Source organism: Bufo bufo, chromosome 3, assembly GCF_905171765.1.
Source record: "Bufo bufo chromosome 3, aBufBuf1.1, whole genome shotgun sequence".
Lineage (NCBI taxonomy): Eukaryota > Metazoa > Chordata > Amphibia > Anura > Bufonidae > Bufo > Bufo bufo.
The window spans coordinates 144,919,795-144,937,348 of record NC_053391.1 but is presented as its reverse complement, the minus strand read 5'-3'; the positions used below and the strand labels follow the sequence as shown (position 1 = coordinate 144,937,348).

General features: G+C 43.8%; 1 protein-coding gene across 2 annotated transcripts in view; it reads right to left on the bottom strand.

Moving 5' to 3' along the window:
- MAP3K15 (mitogen-activated protein kinase kinase kinase 15) overlaps positions 1-17,554 on the bottom strand; it is a 177,641-nt gene that overhangs the window by 78,294 nt on the left and 81,793 nt on the right. The window contains exons 4-6 of one of the 2 annotated variants that reach the window (XM_040423677.1): positions 12,726-12,919; positions 12,178-12,346; positions 9,178-9,284 (exon numbers count right to left, since the gene is read on the bottom strand). In XM_040423677.1, coding sequence (XP_040279611.1) covers positions 9,178-9,284; positions 12,178-12,346; positions 12,726-12,919 — 470 coding nt within the window. The remainder of the gene's footprint in view (positions 1-9,177; positions 9,285-12,177; positions 12,347-12,725; positions 12,920-17,554) is intronic. The other variant, XM_040423678.1, reaches the window with a different exon arrangement.

The window sequence follows — 17,554 nt, the reverse complement described above, 5'->3', positions numbered from 1 at the left end:
GCCCCTTGTTACCGAATCTGGTCTCCCCTGAACAAGTTGGCTTTGTAAAAGGTAGAAAAGACAGGGACAATTCCATCAGGCTCTTACATCTCATGCAACACGCTAATATATGCCGCTCCTGGGTACGGATGCAGAGAAATCGTTCGACAGGGTGGACTGGACCTGACTGAAACCTTAAGCCATTTCCACATTCCCGACCCCTTTATCAAAGCCATCTCCCAGCTATACTGCCGCCCATATGCACGATTTCGGGTTAATGGCCTGCTGTCAGACCCGTTTGATATCCTAAACTGTACTCAGCAAGGCTGCCTTCTGTTCTGCTCGCTATTCATCCTAGTGATGGAGACCTTGATTGAAAGCGTCAGACAACACACTGCCATAGCAGGATATAAGGTCAACGCAATAGATCATAAAGCGGCAGCCATTGCTAACAATCTTCTTTTGATTCTCACAGACCCTATGAAAGAACTACCAGCGATACTAGACACATTCACCAAATTTGGTTTACTTTCGAACTTCAAAATAAACCTTGAAAAATAAGAAGCACTAAGCATAAATATCTCTCAGGAACTAAAGAACAAACTTCCATTTAAAGCCAATTTCCATTTAAATGGCCAAAAAGCTATATAACGTATTTGGGAATTAAACTAAGCGCAAATGGTCAGACCTGACCAAACTCAATTACCTACCGCTGCTACAAAACTCTTTAAAAGAAATCCTGGACAGCTCCCTTCATATCTTGGATCGGAAGGAAAAACTTATTAAAAGGACTCATCCTCCCTAAATTCATTTACCTGTTATAGATGCTACCGATTAAGATACCCAAGACCTATTTTATGAAAGCCAGATCACTCTTTTCAAAATACATCTGGAAAAATAAACTACCCAGACTAGGTTTCTCGCCACTAACACTACCCAAACAGCTATGTGGCCTGTTAGTACCACACCTATCCTTGTATCATACGGCAGCAGTACTCTCTAGAATACTACACTGGGCTAGACCTACAACAGACACATTACATGTAACGCTAGAGGAATTCTCCTCCCCGATACCTATTAAGACATTACTGGTAGCACCAATTGACTACTTAGACACAATGGGCCAGATTTATCATGACTCTGACAGCTCACTCCACTTTCACATATGGCTAAAGTCAGTTTTAGCCAAGTCAGATTTATGATCGGCCCTTTAAGACTGTAATAAATGTGGTTTGACGGTAGCAGTTTATCCGTCAGTAAGCAGCTTTACAAAAGTCGCACGTTTTTATGAAAAAGTCGCACGTTTTTATGAAAAAGTCGCATGTTCTATTAAAAAGTCTCATAAGATAAGCATGGTCCTCACTGGAGTGAAATTGGGACTTTTTTGCGACTTTTTAAATAGTCCCGATAGTAAATCTGTCTAGAGATTCATTTACATAAGAAAACACGCCCACTTTCAGAAAACTGGCGAGCATAGTGCAGAGAAGACAAAAGTCGCAAATTTGTGCGCAGTTTTAGCGTTTGGGACTTTTTCACTCCATTATTCTGACCTGAGCTAATGATAAATCTGGCCCAATAACTTTTAAGAATGCCCTAACTCAAGAAGTAGCACACCTATGGAAAGTACAAGCAGCACACCTCCTACCGCCCCATCCATGTTAGCTACAGTGAGAGACCTGCCGAAGCTATACACTGCACAACGACACCTGGATCCCTCAGACCGTTTACACATCGTAGACATACCACTAGATAACATAATGGAACATGGAACAGTGAAATCTCTCGCCGACATAAATAACTTAACAAGAGAGAAACCACAAAATTTCCTAGAATATAATAAACTCAAAATGGCACTTTACTTCTATAGATCACATGGACAATTGGACAGACAATTGACACAACCAGAGACCCTAATGGCACAACATAACACACCGGTGAAGGTGCTATCAAAACTCTACAAACTTCTCCTCACTAGGTCTCCCCCACTACAGCGGGTCTATATTAGGCCTCTGGGAAAGAGATTTAGGACTTAATTTATCACCCACCGCAATCTCCAACATTTACAAATGCTCCCATGGGCCATCCTCTTGTATAAGAATACAAGAAAATTCATACAAGATACTGTCCCGATGGTACATAACCCCGGTTAAAACTAATATTTGGTATCCATCTATCCCTGACACTTGCTGGAGATGTAACTCCGAAAGAGGGAAATACTTGCACATTTGGTGGTCCTGCCCGAAACTAACAACGTTCTGGAACTCTGTTTTAGAGATGGCCAAGAACATCGTTTCATTGAAAACGATACCTTCGTCTACCTTGATATTCTTAAGTTGGAATGACGAAAGACAAAATGTGCAAAGTAAATCTCTTGTTTCGTTCCTGCTGGCAGCCACTAAACTCCTAATACCCCCGCTGTGGAGAACGTCAACTTGTCCCACAATACCCAAGTGGTTACATAAAGTGAACTGAATATACGGTATTGAAGAGATTGTCGCGTTAACTCAACATACCCAGAGTAGATTTGCCACACTTTGGGCCCCATGGGTAATCTATCGCAATTCAACTTTTTTCCTTAACCACATGTCGGAAGAAAATTAACCCACAAACAGTTGCCAACAGGAGGTATATGAGATGAAATAACCAATAGTGACAACATTTTCACTTTCTACACCTCCGTGTATATTGGACAGTGGTCTCGGGCCCCCCCTCCCCCCCCCCCTCCCCTTCTCTTCACTCCCTCCCACACACACGTATTACACATTTATCATTTTGTTATTGTACAAGTTGTTTTTACTTGTTCTCTTATGCATACAAGGCAATTCACTCAGTAATTAATGGAGCTCCTCTGAAGTCTATCAATACAGGACAAGAGCAAACAAGAATCATCCCAGACTGCACAAGTCAACATCCTCTGGAATTCAACATCAGATCCGGGACTACAATATTATACTTATAGTCTACTAATGCTAGTGGTCTGACTGTTAACCAAGCAATACTCATCCAAAGATGTAGATTGTACTATACTGCCTTCCCAATATAATGCCTTGTATTGTCTTACATCTAAATAATTGTTAAACAATAATAAAAAGAAAATTGAAAAGAAAAGAATGATCACCGTAGTGATCATTTATCCACATACAGAGGGGAGGATTGCTCCATGTAAATGCAGTTTTGATGAGCAGGAAATGATGGGGAATAAATTGTTAATTCATAATCACTTCCCCATGTAGCAATCCATGGAAAAGCAAAACATAGTGAAGGGGTTGTCCACCTTTTATGAGGTGATGTACATATTTTATTTAAATTGAACAATATATTTTAGTACTGAGAAAATAAAATCCAATAACATTGCAGATACTTCTATGTCAATAAAAGTCTAGTTAATTACAAAATTAAGATGGCATGGTATAAGAGAATGAATCTTCCATTAATCGTAACACATACACGTAATTATACATTTTTGTAGAGAAGGATTTGGGTGTCCTTGTAGATCAGATTAAATAACAGCATACAATGTCAATCAGCTGCTTCTAAGGCTAAGGCCTCTTTCACACTTGCGTTGTCCGGATCCGGCGTGTACTCCACTTGCCGGAATTACACGCCGGATCCGGAAAAACGCAAGTGTACTGAAAGCATTTGAAGACGGATCCGTCTTCAAAATGCTTTCAGTGTTACTATGGCAGCCAGGACGCTATTAAAGTCCTGGTTGCCATAGTAGGAGCGGGGGAGCGGTATACTTACAGTCCGCGCGGCTCCCGGGGCGCTCCAGAATGACGTCAGAGCGCCCCATGCGCATGGATTACGTGTCCATGCGATCACGTGATCCATGCGCTTGGGGCGCCCTGACGTCACTCTGAAGCGCCCCGGGAGCTGCACGGACGGTAAGTATACTGCTCCCCCGCTCCCCGCTACACTTTATCATTGCTGCCAGGACTTTAGCGTCCCGGCAGCCATGGTAACCATTCAGAAAAAGCTAAACGTCGGATCCGGCAATGCGCCGAAACGACGTTTAGCTTAAGGCCGGATCCGGATCAATGCCTTTCAATGGGCATTAATTCCGGATCCGGCCTTGCGGCAAGTCTTCAGGATTTTTGGCTGGAGCAAAAAGCGCAGCATGCTGCGGTATTTTCTCCGGCCAAAAAACGTTCCGTTCCGGAACTGAAGACATCCTGATGCATCCTGAACGGATTTCACTCCATTCAGAATGCATTAGGATAAAACTGATCAGGATTCTTCCGGCATAGAGCCCCGACGACGGAACTCTATGCCGGAAGAAAAGAACGCAGGTGTGAAAGAGCCCTTACAGGATATTGTAATGTATTAAATGAGGCATGGACTCGCGGGACAGGTATGTAACATTCTCACTTTACAAAGCGTTGGTGCCGCCTCATCTGGAATATGCAGTTCATTTCTGGGCACCAGTCCACAGAAAGGATGCCCTGGAGCTGGAAAAAGTACAAAGGAGAGGAACTAAACTGATAAGGGGCATGGAGGGTCTTAGTTGTGAGGAAAGATTTAAAGGCCCCACTGCAGTTTTCCCGCTCAGTATGTTAATACTGAGCATCGGTACAGGGAGGAGGAGACGCCAGGGTTTCTCAATGGGCGTCTCCTTCACCCTGGCTGTGCCGCAATCTAATCACAGCGGAGAGCGTCACAGCCAGGGAGAAAAAAAAGCTCACCTTCTCCCTGGCTGTGACGCTCTCCGCTGTGATTGGACTGCTTATTTTATATATAATTGAGACCAACCTGGGTAAGGTTATTTTACTAGTCTATTTACAGATGCCTAATTAGGCAGAAAACCTATCTTGACCCAGGGGTTAAAACTTCACTTTTATTAGAATAGTTCTAAAAAGGTATATATATTTAGATTATAGATGGATGCAACATGCACCCTTTATTGAACTGAAACACCCTAGGAATGAAAAATTAAAAATACAATGCACCTCAACTCTGCACGGAACCGGTCGTATAGAGCAGGGGTCTGCAACCTTTAAGACATAAAGAGCCACTTGGACCCGTTTCCGAAGGAAAAAAAAAACTGGGAGCCGCAAAACCATTGCGACATTTAAAACAAATATAACACTGCATATATTGTTTCTTACCTTAATGCTATATACAGGATCGTGCAGTCAGCTGTCAATCTGAAAAAAAAAAAGGACTTTTTCACTTAACAATGTAAAATATATTTTTGCAAATTAATAGCTAATTAAAATATTTAATTTACCTTTACCAGACCACCCCCAATGATGTGCCAGTAATACCAGACCCCCCTCCAATCATGTGCCAGTAATACCAGACCCCCCAATCATGTGCCAGTAATACCAGACCCCCCTCCAATCATGTGCCAGTAATACCAGACCCCCCTCCAATCATGTGCCAGTAATACCAGACCCCCCAATCATGTGCCAGTAATACCAGACCCCCCTCCAATCATGTGCCAGTAATACCAGACCCCCCTCCAATCATGTGCCAGTAATACCAGACCCCCCAATCATGTGCCAGTAATACCAGACCCCCCTCCAATCATGTGCCAGTAATACCAGACCCCCCTCCAATCATGTGCCAGTAATACCAGACCCCCCAATCATGTGCCAGTAATACCAGACCCCCCTCCAATCATGTGCCAGTAATACCAGACCCCCCTCCAATCATGTGCCAGTAATACCAGACCCCCCAATCATGTGCCAGTAATACCAGACCCCCCTCCAATCATGTGCCAGTAATACCAGACCCCCCAATCATGTGCCAGTAATACCAGACCCCCCTCCAATCATGTGCCAGTAATACCAGACCCCCCTCCAATCATGTGCCAGTAATACCAGACCCCCCAATCATGTGCCAGTAATACCAGACCCCCCTCCAATCATGTGCCAGTAATACCAGACCCCCCAATCATGTGCCAGTAATACCAGACCCCCCTCCAATCATGTGCCAGTAATACCAGACCCCCCCCAATCATGTGCCAGTAATACAAGACCCCCCCAATCATGTGCCAGTAATACAAGACCCCCCAATCATGTGCCAGTAATACCAGACCCCCCTCCAATCATGTGCCAGTAATACCAGACTCCCTCCAATCATGTGCCAGTAATACCAGACTCCCTCCAATCATGTGCCAGTAATACCAGACTCCCTCCAATCATGTGCCAGTAATACCAGACTCCCTCCAATCATGTGCCAGTAATACCAGACCCCCTCCAATCATGTGCCAGTAATACCAGACCCCCCTCCAATCATGTGCCAGTAATACCAGACCCCCTCCAATCATGTGCCAGTAATACCAGACCCCCCTCCAATCATGTGCCAGTAATACCAGATCCCCCTCCAATCATGTGCCAGTAATACCAGATCCCCCTCCAATCATGTGCCAGTAATACCAGACCCCCCTCCAATCATGTGCCAGTAATACCAGACCTCCCCAATCATGTGCCAGTAGTAATACCAGACCCCCCCAATCATGTGCCAGTAGTAATACCAGACCCCCCCAATCATGTGCCAGTAGTAATACCAGACCCCCCCAATCATGTGCCAGTAGTAATACCAGACCCCCCCAATCATGTGCCAGTAGTAATACCAGACCCCCCCCCCCCCCCAATCATGTGCCAGTAATTCCAGGGGCCCCCCCCAAATTCCCCAATCATGTGCCAGTATAATACCATTATGTGCCAGACTGCCAGTTAAAAAAAATAATAATTAACACTTATACTTACCTCTTTGGAGTGATGCGATGCAGGCCTCTTCCGGCCTGTGTCCCGACTCCAGCGCTGTACGGCTCAGGTGGCGCGATGAAGTCATCGCGCCGCCTACGCCGGCCTCTGATAGGCTGCCGGCCTAGTAGTGCCGGCAGCCTATCAGAGGAACAGGAAAGGGACACACCTCCCTGCCCTGCTCATCCGCACAGCCTTCTGTTTGTATCGCTGTCCTGAGGACGGCGATGCAAACAGATCACTATGGAGATGAGCGCTTCGCTTCCACAATGGAAGCGCTCATCTCAGTGCCTGCCCAGCCGCCGCCGCACAGTGCCCGCCGCCGCACACACACTGCTCATGCCTCACACACACTGCTCATGCCCATGCCGGAGCCGCGGCAAAGGCTCAAAAGAGCCGCATGCGGCTCCAGAGCCGTGGATTGCTGACCACTGGTATAGAGTGTTACACTCTTTGACAAAAGTCACCTCGTCAGAGCAATTCCTGCGGGCCCTGATGTATTGCCCTACAGGAATTCCCATCTTGAGGGGTCTGGGATGATAGCTACCCCAGTGCAAGAGGTTGTTCGTAGCCGTGGGTTTACGATAGATTTTGGACTGGATGTGGCCATCAGGGTCCAGGGTGAGTTTAAGATCCAAAAACGTAATAGTATTGTCATGGATCTCAGAAGTGAAGACCATCCCTATAGTGTTTAGGTTAAGTGCTGAAACAAACTCGTGAAACTTATCAGTGGGGCCTTCCCATAATATTAGTACATCATCGATGTACCTGCCCCAGAAAAGAATGTGCTGTGTGAACTCAGAAAAATCAGATGTGAAAACAATAGTGTCCTCCCACCAACCTAAAAATAAATTTGCATAATTTGGTGCACACTTGCTTCCCATTGCGGTCCCAACCTTTTGTAAATAAAATCGGCCGTCAAAGAGAAAATAGTTATGTGTGAGAAGGAAGCTAAGGAGAATCAAAAGAAACTCATTATGTGCACAAAACTGAATACTCTTAGTGGAAAGAAAAGAAGAAACTGCCTTGATCCCTAACTCGTGTCTGATGTTGGTGTATAGTGCCTCAACATCAAGGCTAGCTAGAAGCCAGAATTCTGGCGAAACATGTCGGGGGGCAGTCTTAGATTTTAACTGCTCTGCACCTCCTCATTGTTACCAACACCTAACGGTCATGGTGCCAATGGTGTTTGGTGTAGTTCAAGTTTTCAGTGCACTGTGGCACATGTTGCTGGACACTGAATTCCTGGTGCGGTTCAGTCAATTTAGCTTGTGAACCAATCACACGACTAATGTGACACATTCATAGTGGTTTGTGTTCTGCTCTCATACCACTTTAGTAGGCTGTTAAAACACCATTTAGTGTGTAGCATCAACGTGGACGGTGTGACGGCAGTGTGCCACAGCAGCACTTTGTCTATAAGGGACAATTATTGAGAGATAGTGCACATCTCTCTCCCTCTAATCTAGTGCAGTATCACCACTATCAGAGTTGAGGTGCATTGTATTTTTAATTTTTCATTCCTAGGGTGTTTCAGTTCAATAAAGGGTGCATGTTGCATCCATCTATAATCTAAATATATATACCTTTTTAGAACTATTCTAATAAAAGTGAAGTTTTAACACCTGGGTCAAGATAGGTTTTCTGCCTAATTAGGCATCTGTAAATAGACTAGTGATTGGACTGCAGCACAGCCAGGGAGAAGGAGACGCCCATTGAGAAACCCTGGCGTCTCCTCCTCCCTGTACCGATGCTCAGGATTAACATACTGAGCGGGAACACTGCACAGCAGGGCACAGGAGCGATATTTGAAGAAAAAAAACAGGCAGGGTGGCAGCATCGGTGGTGGGGGGTTGGGTGTTACCCCGCAAGGAAAGGTATTTATCTAAACTAAAAAAAAACATGAAAGGTCTTCTTATTTAGTCTTGAGAATATATAAATGGGCTGTACAAAAAATACGGTAAAAAGCTGTTTCATGTAAAATTCCCTCAAAAGACAAGGGGGCACTGCCTCCGACTGGAGAAGAAAAAGTTCAGTCTCCAGATGCATCAAGGCTTCTTTACTGTAAGAACTGTGAATCTGTGGAATAGTTTACCTTAGGAAGTAGTCATAGCAGGAACAATGGATGGTTTTAAGAAAGGCTTAGATTAATTCTTAAAATTAAATAGCATTAATTCTTATGAACATGTATAAAACACGGGGTCTCGCTCCCCTTTTCTCCCCTGTCTTTTTTCAACTGTACTATGTAACAATGACGTTTTTGGCAGCCAATAACATGAAAATTGTGAACCAAACTGCTAATAGTAAACTACTCCAAGAGAAACTGTAGTGTGTTTTACTAAGGAACCCAGTGAAAGAGTACAGACTACAAAAACCGCAGCCTGTCGCCTCTTGTTTTCCTCTTGTCGTAAGTACAGTGCTGTGTTAATGCAGAACACATCTGTTCTACAGCGTTACAAAAGAGATAACTTTAATAAGGGATTCTTACCGATTGAGGGCGAAGGCATAATGAAACTTTATATTGTGCTGATCTGCCAAGTCACAAGTTGGCAACATTTCCAGAGTTTCCACCAATTTGACCATGGCATTATAATCCTATAACGAAACAAATGTTTATCCTCTGAATAAAGTAGACCACGTACAGAAACATTCAGGAAGCACACAGCTACTTCATAAAGTAATCCATTGGGAGGTAGTATCACAACCGCACTATTTGTTTACGTGGTTCAATATAAATTACATTACACCAATTGTTATCTGCCTTGAGGTTTTCCTTTCCCTTGCCAATATTTCATTAGTCATCTAGTCGGCAATTAAGGCAGATTAAAGATTTTCCCTTGTGAACACACGGGTTCATGTAAACCACATCCTCTCCTCCTTTTGCCGTGTTAGATATAAATCTCTTAACATAATAACACAAGCCACTTCCAGTGTTAAAGGGAGTCTTTCACCTATACTGACCATTATAGAACACTAACACCATCATCAGCAATATAGTCCCCATATGTGAATGCTACTTACTGTTTAGCTGTCCGTCGCTTACTTTCTCCAAAAAAACTAATTTTATTCAATATGCAAATGAGGTCTGAAGGTGCCCAGAAATCCAACCGCCAGCGCCGTTCACAGGATTCGCCACGCCTGCGAACTTCATTCCCCATTCCAGCACGTGCACATTAAACGCTCTTGTGCCTCTGCCCATAATGGGGAATGAAGTGCGCAGGCACGGCAAAGCTAGAAATCCAGCGCCAACGCCGTTCACAAAAGAACCTGGGGCGGGCCAGAGGGGTTTTTATATGAATAGCAACGAGGGGCCTGGGCACCGGGCCGCTTAAACGCCGCCCCTGGGCACCTTCAGACCTAATTTGCATATTTAATAAAAGTGTTTTTTTAAGAAAATAAGCGACGGACAGCTATACGGTAAGTAACATTCCAATATGGGGACTATAATGCTGATAATGGTGTTAGTGTTCTATAACGGTCAGTATAGGTGAAAGACTATTTCTTTAAAGGGGTTTTCTGAGATTTTTATACTGATGACCTATACTCAGGATAGGTCATCAGTATCTGATTGGTGGGGGTCCAAAACCCGGGACCCCGCCGATCAGCTGTTGAGAAGGCACTGGCGCTCCTGTGAGCAACTGCAGTTTGAAGAAATCATTTAGTTTTATTTGCATGAGAAAGAACATACAGGATCACAGGGAAATGTATGGGGATGAGAGACATATCGATGTATGTATACCACCATAGGTTGCCTTACTACCACTTCGCTGCTATGCACATCTTGTCTGGTAACCATTATTTGGCTAATGCTGGCTATAACTGCAATAATAATAATACCAAAAACTCAGAACACACTTTTGATTGGGGCCAGGTTGTCTTACGTAGCCACATGTATAGTCACCTTCACATGGCATGACAGACCTCATATGTATTCTTCTGAGTATAATGTCGTCTCTACAATTTCTTATCAGATCTACCCACACCCGTTAACCCTTTCACTGTGACGGGCTCTATTTCCACACCTCTCGGAGCCAAGACAATTTTCACAGTTTTCACATGTACCAATCAAACCAAGTTGTTAAAATGCACAACAAGCAGTGGGGACAGGGCCTTCAGCGCTGGAGCAGAGCTGCTTCCACAAAATTTATTGGGAAATTCATGGACCTGTTGTGAATTTTTCCCGTTAGCTCCTTGTTAGAGAACAGCAAGTTGTGCAAAAAGTACTGAAACAGTTGGACATGTGCATTCAAAAGGTCACATTAAGTTCACCTGTATAGGTTAGACTGCATTTTAGGTTTATCCTGAAAATTTCACCCACAAGCCAAATAGCCCTAACTTTTTGTGAATAGTGTATGAAGACCAGAGAGCAAGTATGTCGATTGATTTTAGAGGGGTTATAACAAATAAAACCATTTTATCGCTCCTCCTGATGTCATTGAAAGCCTTAAAAAGGGATAGTTGGAGGATAACCAATCCAAGATACTCCTCCTCTTCTTTGCAAGTTGCCAGCATTTTCCAACTGCAGCCAGTACTCCCCCTATCTGCTCCTCGACACAGGTTGAATTAAAAGCTGCAATTATTTTCAGCTCCCACTTGATCCAGCTTGGTCTAATTCATGGCCAGGGTCCCTTGTTTGCGTCTTAGATCCAAGATTGTTGGCTTTAAAATGAATACTTCACCAACGACCTCCCTATCAAACAAATTGCATAGACACATAGTTGTGCTTCACCTGATTAAAACACTGCTTTTCTTTTGTTGATCCAAGGCTCTATTCCGGAGTTATGCTTCTTTTTCTGAATGTGCAAATTAGGTCTTAGAAGCAATAATGGTGTCACCATTCTTCCTGTTGTATACAAGCTCTGCTCCTTTCAGTGGTCAGCCCCTCCCTCACTGCTTTGTCACTGCTTGGCCCTGCCAATCAAAGCAGCCAGCGAGAGGCTGAGCCTAGAAATGAGCTTGGATGCAAGAAGAGCAATGGTAATGCCCCCACTGCACCAAAGGCTTAATTTGCATATTAAGGAAAGGTATCATAACTCAGGAACAGAGCCTCAGATCAACAAAAGAAAAACAGCCTTTTAATCAGGGGAACCACAGCTATGTATCTATGCAAATGGTTTGATAGGGAGATCGCTGGTGACAGATCACCTTTAAAAGAAGGCCAAAATGGCAGCTCTAGTTCGGATCTAGCCTGAGCTAGAGCCTCTAGCATCAAGGATGTACCACATTTATTTGGTTACTGATCTGCTTCATTGCCAGGATGTACTGGTACATGCGAGCTACGTCCTTGGCAGGGAAACTGCTCTGAAAAGGCACTGTCGACTTTCAGCACACTGTAAAATACTATACCCCCAGTATATACTGCGTATTCCATATCTCAAACACATTATGGCACATCTGATCATCACATACTTTTCTTTTCACAAGTTACATCCTTTACTCATACATCAACATGGATTTCTAGGATTGTTACACCATCTCAGACGGTTACCTGTATATCTCTGTACGACAGCAGCAAGTTGATGACAATGTCGGATGTCAGGACCTCAGTGTTGTCCATTCGTAGCTTGATGCGTGCTAGCTCTTTGGCAAGTTCATCTCCTTGATATTTCTCTCTGGCCTTCCTGATGTCATTAAGCAGAGTTTCTTTGCAGTAGGCACTATGATCAATGAGAGATAACAGTCAGTTGCAGTTTCTATTTAGAAAGGAAATTTACCATATATACTGTTGGTAGAGCATACAACTCTTCTTTCCAGAACAACCAACCTTACTTGCATTCATTAGTTAATGTCCCAAGAGAATAAAAAGTTAAAAATGAAAACATAGTTCATTGTCCTTGTTCATGCTAGTAAAGCCTCAACTATTCGAACAATTTATTGGTTTTCCAACATTTCAGTACAATTTTCACATGCAGAACAGAAAGTTCACTAAAGCCTTCAAGAGATCTTTTGGGGACATTAACCCATCATTGCTTCTGAAAGCTTAATACATCTGTATGTACTGCTTTGTATAATCATTGGGACACATATTCTACTTACCTTGCTGTAACATGTATGTCTTTAAGCAGGCTAATAAATCTATCAATCAAAGGAACACACAGGGGTCCTAACAAGTTGTCCCAGTTGGGTTGCATGTATTCTGAAGCCCTCCGCTGGGCATCACTCTCACAACAAAAGTAGTCCCCGCAGGGCGTCCCAATGTACGAAATAAAGTAGTAGTTACCACTCGAGGCCTAAAAAAAACGAAATTAATAAACCAGAGATAACCAGCATCGACACAGAAAGAAGATTTTAACCCAGCTTTCAAGTTTTCTCTGCATTCATTCACTAGTTACTAAAAATCAGTCTTGAATAAATGAAAATGCCATTGTTAGCAAGCAGAGACCCTGATAAATTGGTACAAATTTTATATGGGAAAATCTTATAAGCTTTCAATAAACAATGAATAACCGCCTTTGCCATGGGCATCCGAGTGCTCAGGATGTCCAGAGACATTTAGATCGTGTGTGATCACCATTTATGGTATATACAGTAAATGCTTTATAGAATCAAGCCGTTTACAATCAGTGCCCGTTTGGCTCAGCTTCTTCTCTAGTGCACTTACAGTCAGTGCAGACAGGGGAATAAAGCAAAAAACAGACAAAATCTTGATTCCGGGGATTGTTTTAGGAAGGGAGAAAGGCAGCCGAATAATTGCAAACCTATTTTTCTCTGCAATAATACAAAGACAAATTATTTATATTTTATATACTATAGTCTCGCAATAAAGGGATAAATCATACATGTAACAGATCCGCTATAAAAACAGTACATAAAGAAAATAAAAGAAAAAGCAGAAATTTAATTTACTAAATGACATGCACTAATTTAAAAATAGGTATCTGAAGAAAACCAGGAACATGGCTCATGAGAACGAGGGTGGTTTCTTTGGTTACCTTCTGTAGCCCAACGAAAAGTTACATAACAGGAAAGCACAAAAACACAGGCAGCAACCGCATTGTCTAAGTATTTGTAGATCCCAAGTTTAGGGTCCTTCAAACCAAAATAGACCAAAACAGAAGAGGTGTCCTGAGTAAAAATAGATGTATCCAGAAGTAATAGCCAGGCTGCTCGGCTCGTAGAAATACATCAGGCGAGTCAATATTTACTTCAATTCAATGTGCTAATAGAGGACACACAATCATTGAGACATTTTTCAATCTCACGGCTTATTTAATCAATGCCTGTGGTAAGTGGGAGGTTGGTATTATTAATGACAGGGTGACAGTGCCGCCTGCCATGAGAATCCTTCTGCGAGCTGTCAATGCCCTTTAAAGCGCTACCATATTGTGTTAGGCTGCTAAATGGCTTAAGGCAAGTGTATGCTCCCGCAGCGCGACACTGCGGCATTATAACACCGGCACATTATAGGGGTATGGAATTTTACTGTAGTATGTACCCCTGCAGGCTTTTGTTTTTGCTACACAAAAGACTGCAGGGGTACATACCACAGTAAAATTCCATACCCCTAGGATGTGCCGGTGTTAAAAGGCTGCAATGTCACGCTGCGGGAGCATGCACTTCAGCCAGTTGTGGAAAAGTGGCAGAAATCTTAAGTATGTAACATGCACAATGTACAATTTGCAAAAATGCCCCCTTTTCTGATGTTTATGGACAATTTGGGGGCTTGATATATATGCCCATCATCTGGAGGGGGAATAGCCTTCATCAACAGGTCTTGTGTTTTCGTATGCTATTCATGACAATAAAGGGGTTGTCTTACCTCAACAAATAGCATTTATCATGTAGAGAAAGCTAATACAAGGCACTTACTAATGTATTGTGATTGTCCATATTGCCTCCTTTGCTGGCAGCCACTCAGTATACATTAGCAATGGGTGGAGGTACAAATGCACACACATTAAAGAGGACCTATCATGTTTTTTTTTTTTAAAGTTTAGATAAATACCTTTCCTTGCTGATGCTGCCCCCCTGCCTGTTTTTTTTTCAAATATCGCTCGTACGTCCTGCTGTGCCCCCCTGCAGTTTTCCCGCTCAGTATGTTAATCCTGAGCATCGGTACAGGGAGGAGGAGACGGCGGGTTTCTCAATGGGCGTCTCCTTCTCCCTGGCTGTGACGCTCTCCGCTGTGATTAAATTGCGGCACAGCCAGGGAGGAGACGCCCATTGAGAAACCCGCCGTCTCCTCCTCCCTGTACCGATGCTCAGGATTAACATACTGAGCGGGAATACTGCAGGGGGGCACAGCCGGGCATACGAGCAATACTTGAAAAAAACTGGCAGGATCAGCGGAGGGTACCCCGCAAGGAAAGGTATTTATCTAAACTAAAAAAAAAAAAAAAAACACACATGAAAGATCCTCTTTAACTGGAACACCTCTGGGAAAGGCATAGCTATATACAGATACACCATCATAAGCGCAGAGGAAAGCCTGCAATACTGCTCTGTGCAACCACTACTGTGCTATGTTTGGCAAATGACTAGATTTCATTCACATAACTGCCTTCCAGACTCTCTGGCAGATTAACCATCTGATTACTCAAACAAAAAAGACAAACATCTAATATATAAAGCTGAGTGTATGTATGTGTGTTTGTGTGTATGTATGTCCGCTAAAGGAATCCGCACCGTTGCATTTACAATCACGAAATTTGGCACAGAGGTACATCAGGTGTCCGGGAAGGTTTTAGACCTGGTCTCAGCTCTCTAGCATGTACCATTCCTAAGATGTTCCCAAAAATGCATTAGCCAATAGAAGCCTGGTCACATGACCGTTATCAGCCAATAGAAGCTCGCAGGCCCTTAGTCTACACATACACACAGTTTTACACCAGGTTTCCATAACAACCCATCCATTTTTCTTCACTGCTGTAGGTCAGCTTTAAAAAGGGGCAGAGTGCTGTGGATGACACTGTTAAGATAGCGGAGTTCTGTGGATGTCACAGTTTAGGGGGCAGGTAGGGTGGCCATTCAGGCCACCCTCAAAAGACGGACTTAAAAACCCCGCCCCCAGGTACCACTAAGCCACGCCCTTGACTTGGTTAGGTCACACCCCTTCCCACTCCACAGGCGACAGGGATTGAAAAAATGAAGGTAAAAATCAACTGTCAGCTGCAGTGGTGGGAGGGAGGGTGACTTTCTCCCTGCAGCTCACGCTTAGACAGCAGAGTGCTACTATCTGAGAGTGAGATGTTCAAAAAGGACATCCCTGTGCCGTCCAGGCCCTGCGCCGGACGGAGGACAGGGAGTCTGAAAGCTGGACTGTCCGGCCTAAAACCTGACCTCTGGCCACCCTAGGGGCAGGCTACTGTGGAGGTCAGAGTTAAGGGGACGGTCCACTATGGAGGTCAGTGTTAAGGGGCAGATTACTGTAGAGGCCACTGTTAGGGGGACGGTGATGTTGTGGAAATCACTGTTAAGGATATGGGGTACTGTGGAGGTCACTAATAAAGGCGCAGGCTGCTGTGGAAGGCACTGTTAAGCGGCGGGATGCTGTGTAGGTCCCTATTAAGGGGGCGGGATGCTGTGGAGGTCACTGTTAAGGGGGCGGGATGCTGTGGAGGTCACTGTTAAAGGGGCGGGCCCTGTGGAGGTCTCTGTAAAGGGGGCAGGGAACGGTGAAGGGGATGGTCCACTATGGAGGTCAGTGTTAAGGGGCGGGATGTTGCAGAGGTAACATTTTAAGGGAACGAGACGGGGTACTGTGAAGGTCACCAATAAAGGGGAGGGCGCTGTGGAGGTCACTGTTAAAGGGGCGGGGTACTGTAGATGTCACTATTATTGTGGATACTGTCGATATCTTTTAACGACACACACAAACATTAGATGAAATAGATGAAATATACCCGTGCGAAGCCGGGTCCTTCTGCTAGTTTGACTATAAAAATACGTGAAATCATTCATTGTGCAAAGAAATATTTAAGTGTACAATGACTATAAAGTTAAAAAGCAAATTTCTAGCTATGAAACTGGCTGACCTGTTGCATGTTTGCTTGGCAGCTGAAGGCATCTGTGTTGGTCGCATGTTCATATGTGTCCGCATTGCTGAGGAAAATTATGTTTTATTATAAACGAATGAACCTCTATAAGCAACGAGGGCGTTGTCGTTACTCCTATGAGCTCTGTTCTCTGCAACTGCCGAACCCTCTCCACTTTGATTGACAGGACCAAGCAGTGTAAACTTCTTAATAACTTGCCCTGTCAATCAAAGTGGAGAGGGCTCGGCAGTTGCAGAGAGAGCAGATCCTCTAGGTGTAAAGGCAACGCCCCCGTTGCTCCCAGAGACTAATTTGCATTTATTAAAACATAATTTTTCTCAGCAATGTGGGCACGTATGAACATTGGACCAAGACAGATGCCTTCAGCTGCCAAGTGCACAAGTAACAGGTCAGCCAGTTTTATAGGCACAAATCTGTTGACCAATAATATTACAGGCTATAGCTACTAGAGAGGGGTCGTTGATCCAGGGAGTTATTCTGATTGCCTGATTGGAGGGAAGGATTTTTTTATTTTCCTAAAGTGGGGAAAATTGGCTTCTACCTCACAGGGTTTTTTTTTTGCCTTCCTCTGGATCAACTTGCAGGATGACAGGCTGAACTGGATGGACAAATGTCTTTTTTCGGCCTTATGTACTATGTTACTATGTTACTAGATGCCCTTTAAAATCTATTCACACGTCAGACATGGCACTACCCCTGAGGATCAAACAGCCAAAATAGTTACCTCATAATGAACTGCCATAGGTATCAATCTCCTCACATGCAACTCAAGTACCATAATACAACATGATCACAACTTTGACGTGTCCATGATTTTTTTTGAGGCTGGTGGCACTTTATAATTTTACAGCTCACAGTAAATACTGGTAA